Here is a 9,255-nt window from a genome sequence, read left to right as displayed (position 1 = left end):
ATGGTGAATGAAAAACAGTCCCTCAAAAGTTGTTGTGGCTAGGCTGACAGCTGGGAAACGTTATCGTTTTCTCCACGGAGGAGGGACCAGGAGGCGGGACGAGGAAACAAGCGCAAGTGGAGGAGGCAAGGTCGCATATTAAGATGCACTCTGTGTCTCTCGGACATCACGTCTTTTGGTTCCACCCGTGGGGATTTGTCATCGCGGTTTGTCACAAAGCTTGTCGCCCAGAAATGGCCAAATGACACATTTGTGTTGTTGCTAGGGTGGGTGTGGCACTGATTAAGAATGTCACACAGATGCTACAAACTGTCATGCCCTCCCCCACTTGACCGCTATTTGGGAACGACATCCTGAAACAGTGAAGCAGCACTCACTCCTGCTGTACATGGTATGAGATTTGAGATGATGGGGAAGTTCATCGAAGCTCACAAATACAGTACTGTACTGTGCATTTTCTGGAAAAAGAAAAATACTTTTTGCGGGTTCCTTCAAAGTTGAACATTTGAGACCTAATTGGTCTAAAAAGTGCAAAAGAATAGATGCTGCAGCCAGTTTTAAAGGTTGTGTTACACGGATCCGTTTCCTGGTTATTGGGCTAACACATTTAAGCCCTTAAATATCTCAGCCTCCGAAGCACATAAAAACATGACATGAGTTGCATTTAAAAGCTGATACCCTTATCTTGCATTAACATGTGTTCATTCAGCTCTAAGATAACCACACACATTCAGTATATATATATATAGATATATTGGGGGGTTATTTTTGAAAGGACAGTTTGAGATATGACAGGAGAGGCCCTGCCGTGGCCAAATGGTAGGGCACTCGTCTACCATGCGGCTGACCCTTGTTCGATTCCCGGCCCGGGTCCTTTGCCGGCCCTTCCCCGTCTCTCTCTCCCCACTCGCTTCCACTCACCACCATCACTGTCCTATCATAAATAAAGTAAAAAAGACCACACACAAAAAAAAGAGAGAGAGAGATATGACAGGAGGCCAGTGGAAGAGAGAGACAGGGGAGGATCAGGAAACAGTAGCGTTTTGGAGAGCGCGCACATCCAGATTGGACAGGTGCCGGACTTAAACACGATTAAACATGAAAAGAAGGAAAATCCGCACACTGTTGCTGCTTAAAGGGACACTGTGCAGGAAATGGTCAAAAATGGTACTGCAACTATGCTGCTCATTGAAACTGGGCTGACAATTGCCAAATTTGATCTTTACATGAAAGTTTTCGAAGTAATAAACAAATATTTTCTAGTATGGTCCAAGTAGAGTCATTTTTGCAGCTAAAAATGGCTATTTTTAGAAATTCAAAATGGCGGACCATGGAGAAGATCCCCCTTTTCATGTATGAAAAGTGCAATTTTCCCAGTCATAATGAATACTTAGAATTTGACGCGGGTGGTAAGTATTCATGAAAAAGGTAACATTAGTGAATGGGCAGCATGAATTCTGGAAATAAACAACTAAAAATCTCACACAGTGTCCCTTTAATAAACCTGGAGCAGCAACAGTGTGCGGACCTTCCTTTTTTTCATGAGGATCAGGAAACAACCTTGGGCTGGAATCGAACCCGGGTCCCCGGTGGGACAGTGCGGTGCCCCACTATCTGAGCCACGGCAGGGCCTAAAACATAGCCACAATTTCTTTTTTTTTTTGAACTTCTTTTTATTTTGAATTCCACAGTCATACAGTGCATCACTACGTCTCCATTCTTATTTAACAAATAAACCAAAAAGTTATTTCAACCGATACATAAACACATCCACAACAAAGAAAGAAAGAAAGACATATTCAGAGAGAGAAAAGGAGAAAGAAAGGAGAGAATAGAGTGAAAGGGATAGTTATTAAGTGAAGATGCAATACAGTACGTGTCCAATCATAGCTACAATTTCAATGAAAAAACTCAAATCTAATTAGCCTGCATGCAGTGTCCAGGCTCCAGCATCAATGTGTTCATTTAATCAGCTAATCTGTATGTTGGATATTATAAGTAGGGCTAAACTGTTGCACTTATGAAGAGTGACGCCTGCTCCAAGAACAACATTTCCAGAGAAGTGCCATCATTGCCAGGGTTAGGGTTAGGAATAGGGTTGGGTTAGGGCAATGTAGCTGATAAAGCTTTTGTTCGCAATGATTAATGACGTTTGTTAAGTAACCCTAACCAAACCCAGACCAAACTTATCACAGATGAGTTATATCATGATTGCTGAATACCGGTAGTTTTCCCAAACCACCCGGCTATAAAAAAAAAGAGCATGGGGTCATTCCAGGCCAAGGCTATTTGAGAACAGGAGCTACTGTAATGCTCACGAACTACTCCCGCGCCCACCTCAGCCACCAACCAGCACGTGGGCCTGAGTTGGAAAACACTGGGTGTGTCTTTGGTCCAGTGGTGGTGGCTGCAAAGTTACTAAATTAGTCTCTGTGCAGGAGGATGTGCTGTAGCTTTGCTTGATGTTGCCAACACCAAATACAATAGCACTGGAGTTTTTTCCGTTCTGATTGTTCACTTTAAACAAAGATTTTTCATTCCGAGTAAACACACATTTACAGCTATGACTCTCACAACTGTTCATGGATGAAAGTTGTACTGTATATGTCAGTCTTACCCAGTAGATTAAATTACAGCACATTGACTCATACCAGTACAATATGAGAGCAAGAGAGCAAGTGCTAATGTTCCCTGACTACTCCACTGCCCACCTTTGCCATTAACCAGCACCTGGCCCAGAAGCTGAACACACTATGTGGAGTGATAGAGTTCTTCACTCCAGTCGTCTGATGTTGTCCCCCTGTAGCGAAGGGGAGTAGAGTTGCCCAGCTGGGACTTGAACCCAGACCTTCTGGGGTAGTAAACCGGGGCTCTGACCGCTACACCAAAGAGCCAGGCTCGTTGGCATGTTAGTCAGAACACACCCACAACCCTAGTGATGATGGTCACTCCATCACACCCCCTTCATACTCTTTCCCGTTGTGCACTGGTAAGCTATGTTCCAATGATTATGGAGCTGGCCTTAGAATCAGTTTCAGGTTCCAATCCTATCAGGAAGGCTCTTTGTGGTCGAACCGCATCCATCATAGCTATTACCATAATAGTTGCTGAAGTTCAGCTACAACTTGTTGCTCGTGTCGCTGAAATCGACTCTTGTCGCCTAAATCGTTTTTGTGTCTTTTGTCGCCAGCTCCTCTATACAATGTCAATTACTTATTGACAGAGCATTCTTACTGATTTAGTGACCAGTAAACTGATTAAAAATCATAACTTTTAAATATATTTTTATAAACCTTATCTTTAAGCCCCTTAGCGCAGCACTATGGCTCTCTGTAATGCCATGGCAATGTTGTTATGATGTAGTTAAGCATTTTCAGCAAGTGAATAGGGTCGCCTGCGACCCCTGCTGCAGTAAGAGGCTACAAGCGCGATACTGCAACAGATTACTCCATGTTCCCATCACCTTAGTAAGCAAATGTGAACCATAACGTTATGATGCTCTTTGTGTGGCACAGTCATATAGTATTTTAAGCACTCTTGACATTTTTACGTGTTTACATGGTCACATGACATTAAGTTTGAACTCCGTCATAAAGGTGCCAAATAAATGTATTTAATATAAGGCAGCAGGTACTATATAGCATACATTGTGAAAAACAAACAAATCCACTTCTTCAAAAGTAAACTGTTAAAGTAAGCTGGAAAAGTATCAACTTCTTACTGTTACACACAGTTTTCAGTTTACCTGTACAGCCTACCTTTGAAGTTATGGATTTTTCTGGATTCTGTTTAAGTTGGATCTATTTTTTTTTTTTTTTTTACAAAAATGAGAACTGACTGATGTACTTGTAGAGCAATTTTACATGCTCTCTTTTTGCCAGACTAAAATAAAACAACCATTAACTTGAATGACATCCAGATAACATAGTCATCAAGATAATGTTTTATGTGAGGGTGAAGGGTTTTTTGCCGCTCCCAAAGTGGTTAGCAATGCCCTCTATATAGTTAACAGACTCCCGCACTCCCAAACATTTTCATTTGAGTCATAATTCATGCTTTAAACCTAAGCTTCACTATGGGATGATAGATATATATAGATACACACTAAGATATATATAGTCATTTTTCAAATTACTGTGGTTACCCACTTGCATGTTTAGTTCCTTTTTATGCTCTGAGTCAGTGAGTTTCAGCCTTAGTAACGTCCAAACAGTCTGGAATTAGCTGGGCGCAGCTGCCTGTCATCATGACCCTGTCTCGAACCCACAACCTCCCACCAAACTAGAGTCTCTGTACCAGGGCTTGAAAACGAAATTATTTTTCAATCGTTCCGTTCCGAACGGTTCAGGTAGGCCATTTTCGTTCCTGAATTCGTTCCGCCACCAAAATTTTGTTCCTGAACCGGTTTGGAACGCAAAATATTGTTCGTTCTTATCGTTCCCGGAAGTGTTTTGCGGGCCAATCAAGTCTATTTTCATGGACTGTACCTTATACCTAGAATAGGCGTACCCATTAGTATTTGCCCTTGATTTACACAGTAGCTACTCTATCCCCAAAAATAATAGGCTAAATCACAGGTGGCATCCAAAAACATTCAGATAGCCTATCCCTCTCACATTCTGGATATGTGCTAAACTGCTTACCTGGCTGTAAGTTTTATTCATATGGAGATATTGTGCTATAATTCCTAACACTGCATGGTGTAGCTATGGTGTAGCTGGTCTGTTGCTGACAAATATCTCCAATTTCCTGTTTAACTCTACGCAAGCGCAAGCACTTCAATGTATGCTTCATGGTATGCTTTTGTGAAATTTTATAAAATATATAGAGAACGAAATAAACCGTTATTAACCGGTTTTGTGTATTTCAGAATAACGTTTCTGTTCAGGAACAGTTGAAGATCATTTCATTTTCGTTTCTGTTTCTGCTCCTCATAAAGTTGTGAAAAATTCTGTTTGTTCCCGTTTTCGGTTTTCGTTCCTTGAATCGGTTCGAAGCCCTGCTCTGTACCCAGCGGCGCATCTTGTTACCAAACGAGGCAGGCAGCCACTCAGGGCCCCCAAGCACTAGATTGGAACAACAGCTCAAACTTACAGTACTGGTACAGTACAAACTACAGCAGTGGTAATCTGTTTCAAACATGCATTCCTTTGATTTTTTGCTTTGGGCCCCAATTGATCTCAGAATCACCTCTGTCTGTACCATTGAGAGTAAATAGAATGGAGGCCAAAATTCTATTTCATTGTTGAAGCCAAGTTGGAGCCAAGGTTGGACCCAAAAAGACCAAAAAATGGCCAAATCCCATTCATTCCTATGAGAGACATAAAACCCTGTATCTCCCTTAAATGCCACTCCAGGGGGATCATTTTTCGCTCAACTAGTAGGTCCCCTTGCTCTCCAACTTACCAGGGTGGTGATTTTTTGTGGTGATGTTTTATTTTAGAGAGATATTAAAAGTTAAATTGACCAATGAGCATCAGAACATGGTTTGATTGACCGTTAGAAGTCTTGTTGTTGTCCAATCAGCACCTGCGTTTGGCGTTGCTAAGGTGGAATGTAAGTTGGAATGTTCCCAAATCTGGCTTCAAAGCGTTGAATGGCAAATAGCGTTGATTTGGCATCCATTCTATTTACTGTCAATGGTCTGTACGGAGCATTGGGAGTGAGTTTTACTGTACTAAGATTGCAGGCCGAGCTTTGCCGGCTGGCATTATGTTGCGGTCTAAGTACACAATTTGTAACATGTAAAAGTAACATTTTGTTCTTACTCTGTACCAAACCAGAGGGTTAGGGATAGGTTTGATAAGGTTGAGCGCATAATATAACTTGTTACATGTGGATGAACTACAAAAGGAACCATGAAATAAACTGATCTTATGGTCTCAAAACAAAAAAGTACATGCAAGACAATAGCCTATGTCAAAAAAATACACAATACAAAGTGCATGTAGTGACCAACTTCAGGTATTTATACAGAAAATGAAAAACATCACACAAAGTTTTGCAATTGTGTGAGCAAGTACATATTTGGTTGCACTGCATTGTCACAACGCTGTTTTTGCTTTGTGTGTCTATTTATTCTGTTGAAGGCCCACACGTACGTCAACACTGTTAACGTGGAGGGGGAGCTCTCCAGCCGACACTGTGTGCACTCGCTGCCCGAGGTGAGGCCCAGCTCCTTCCAGGAGAGTGCGCGCGGTGGGGTGGCCAGCGGCGGGGGAGGGGGAGGGCCCGGCTCACTCCACTGCTGTGGGCCCCTTGAGGACCCCCACAAGGACCCCCAGGTCAGAGATTCTTTAAGTATATAGAGATATGCCAACATAATAGGTTTCTATAGGCACCTAACGCGACCAGGTTCCGGTCTGCCTAAAGGGGCGTGTCATAATGCTCCTACAATGAATAGAACAGTCCTTAGGTCTGCCTAGGTCTGCCTAAGGGGGCCATAATAGAACCAGGAAACAATGGGCCAATGGAACCTCTCTCTCTCTACTCTCTCTGCCCAGGTTTTCCTCCAGCCGGGCTCGCAGGAGGTGAAGTTCATGCTGGGCCCCACGCCGGCCCAGCGGCACCTGATGGAGAGGGACCAGCAGCGCCACGCGCACCAGCTGCCCCCGCACATGCTGCGCGGTGGAGGAGGAGGTGGAGGTGGAGGAGGAGGAGGAGGAGGAGCGGAGACCAGCTCAGGCACGGAGGGAGAGGAGCCGCCATCAGTCCACATGTGCAACAGCCACCCCTACCACCACTACCACCACCACCACCTGAAGCACATGCACCCGGACAGCTGTCCGCAAAGCCAGCTCACCTACGAGAACATCAACGGGCTGCGGGGGGTGCCCGGCGTGGGAGGGGGCGGAGGAGGAGGAGGAGGAGGCGGAGGAGTCGGGGGGCCCATGTCCTCGGCGATGGGGGGGCGGCGGCAGCAGCAGCGCCACAGCCCCAGCAGCGTGTCCCAGTCGCTGGGCTCCAGCAGCAGCAGCAGCACGGGGGACATGCACCCGCACCCGCACTCGCTGCCCATGGTGTCGCACGCCCACCCCTCCTCCGCCTCGCTGCCCCACCCCATGCCCCCGCCCCAGGCGTACGGCTGCGACAAGATGGGCGGCGGCGGAGGGGGACACCGCAGGACGGCGCTGCTCAACTACGAGAACCTGCCGTCGCTGCCGCCGGTGTGGGAGTACCGCGCCCTGCAGCGGCACGAGGACGAGGACGAGGAGGAGCAGGACGAGGAAGACGACGAGGACGAAGACGACTACGACGAGGACGAGGACGAGGACGAGGAGGATTACGACTACGAGTTCTCCGAGGGGCCCGGCACACCCAACGGCTACCACCAACAGGAAGTCCACCGCGACGCCCTGCAGAACTACGTCAACACTGAGCAGATGCAGATACCGGCGCCGCCGCGCCACGCCTGCCCGCCGCCACACCTGCCGCCCCACCCGCAGAGGCCCTTCCCGGGGGAGGGTGGGGCTGGCCGCGCGTTCGGCTTCACCCACTTGCGAAGGAGATCCGGCGGAGGGGGAGGGGGCATGTCGCGGGGCGGGAGAGGAGGCTGCGAACACACTCACATGCCCCAGCCGCCCTCGTCGCGCCAGCTCAACTACATCCAGGTCGACTTGGACGGCGATGCGCCCTCGGGCTGTCAGGGACACGGGGGAGTGGGGCCCAGGGGGGGGGGGGGGGGGGGATCCGGGGCCATGGCGGCAGCGGCAGCGATGGGGCCCATGTCAGGGGCCCCGGGGAGGCCCCCTCCTCACAAGAGGAGCATGATGCCCTCGGCCTCGGGGCCACCCCCCTCCTCGCGCCGCAGCGAGTTCTACGCCGTCATCGACATGAAGAAGACGGTAGCCATGTCCAACCTGCAGAAGGCGCTACCGCGAGACGACGGCACCTCGCGCAAAACTCGCCACAACAGCACTGACCTGCCTCTGTAGGATCCGCTGAAGAGAGAAAGAGAGAATGCAAGGAAGGAGAGAGAGAGAGAAAGAGAGAGAGAGAAGGCGAGGAAGGAGAGAGAGAAGGCGAGGAAAGAGAGAGAGAGAGGGAGAGAGAGAGAGAGAGGGAGAGAGAGAGCTGGAGCAAGAGCAAGGTGGCTGTTAAACTCAAAGTGCTCAATCACTGATGTAGACGCATTATGCTGTGGAGCAATTTTTTTGTAATCATGTTCAAAACCATCACCACACCTCCATGTCATTCAAGGTAACATTATTAGATATTATTAGCATTAATAGATAAACATTACTGAAGAGATACATGTAGCACGACCAGGAGAGATTTGCTAATCGTTTCAATCGTTTTCAATTATTTCACAGCTATCAAAGAAAACTCTGTCTAGGGTGCAGCTCATACTCTGTGGTAAGGTAAGGTCAGGTGACGTGTTAAAGGTTCTGGGGCATCCTTTTTGCAGTTTTTTATCACAATGTTTACAATTTTTCACTCACAAGTGAATGAATACGGTATCAAAAAAAATCCAGCTCTCCTACACAGCACCATCACCAATTTCACAATGTGATGTAGCAAGTTGTCGCTCACCTCAATACATACCTCTGGTGGGATGGGACGGGCTAGGGATGGGTCATGGCTGAATCTTTTGGAGAATGCTTATTAGTGTGCGCACTGAACGCAGATTCAGCAGAAAAATAAAGAGCTTAGTTAAGCTCAGTTAATCTCCTTTGTGGTGGCAGATGGACTACTACACAATGTCCACCTTGTCAACACAGTCTCATATAATAAAAAAATTGCACATAATCTTCCTCAATTGTAACGAAAACTCCTCACATACCTGTGCAACGCTAAGATTGTGCTAAGATGATCATATTAATTAGTCACATTCACATCATTGCAATGGAGCTGCTACCGACAAAAAAAAAATCTTTTGGGGGCTTTTGTAAGGCATCTTTATCATGTCAGGTTGCATGTAGAGGGCATCACATCTTTCAGAAACCCATAATAGGTCAACCTCTGACATTAATGATATATTTTTTAAAACATGTGGGTGTTTTTGTTGTGAGTCATCTTTTCCTACATCCATCCTACATCAAGGCGATGCAAGACGTGCCAAACAATGAACAGGGTCCTTCTAAGAGCTTACTTCTCCTCAGCCTCTGTGACCCACCCGTACTGCTGCTTAGCTTCTGAAGCAGACGACAAACACGGCTAGTGTTTGTACATGGGGAGGGGGCAAAGAACAGAATTACTTCCTTTTAGGTGTTTCAGAAATAGAGTATGACAAGACTTGATAAGATTCTGCCAGTA

General features: G+C 46.5%; 1 protein-coding gene across 1 annotated transcript in view; it reads left to right on the top strand.

Moving 5' to 3' along the window:
- The window catches only part of frs3 (fibroblast growth factor receptor substrate 3), a 29,387-nt gene extending 21,453 nt beyond the window's left edge, over positions 1-7,934 (top strand). Inside the window, exons 7-9 of the mRNA XM_063215040.1 lie at positions 6,090-6,284; positions 6,504-6,839; positions 6,924-7,934. Coding sequence (XP_063071110.1) covers positions 6,090-6,284; positions 6,504-6,839; positions 6,924-7,934 — 1,542 coding nt within the window. The remainder of the gene's footprint in view (positions 1-6,089; positions 6,285-6,503; positions 6,840-6,923) is intronic.
- Positions 7,935-9,255: the final 1,321 nt, after the last annotated feature.

This window comes from Engraulis encrasicolus, chromosome 14 (assembly GCF_034702125.1).
Source record: "Engraulis encrasicolus isolate BLACKSEA-1 chromosome 14, IST_EnEncr_1.0, whole genome shotgun sequence".
In the NCBI taxonomy this organism is placed as follows: domain Eukaryota; kingdom Metazoa; phylum Chordata; class Actinopteri; order Clupeiformes; family Engraulidae; genus Engraulis; species Engraulis encrasicolus.
The sequence above is the reverse complement of the archived record's forward strand: the minus strand, read 5'-3'. Positions and strand labels throughout refer to the sequence as shown.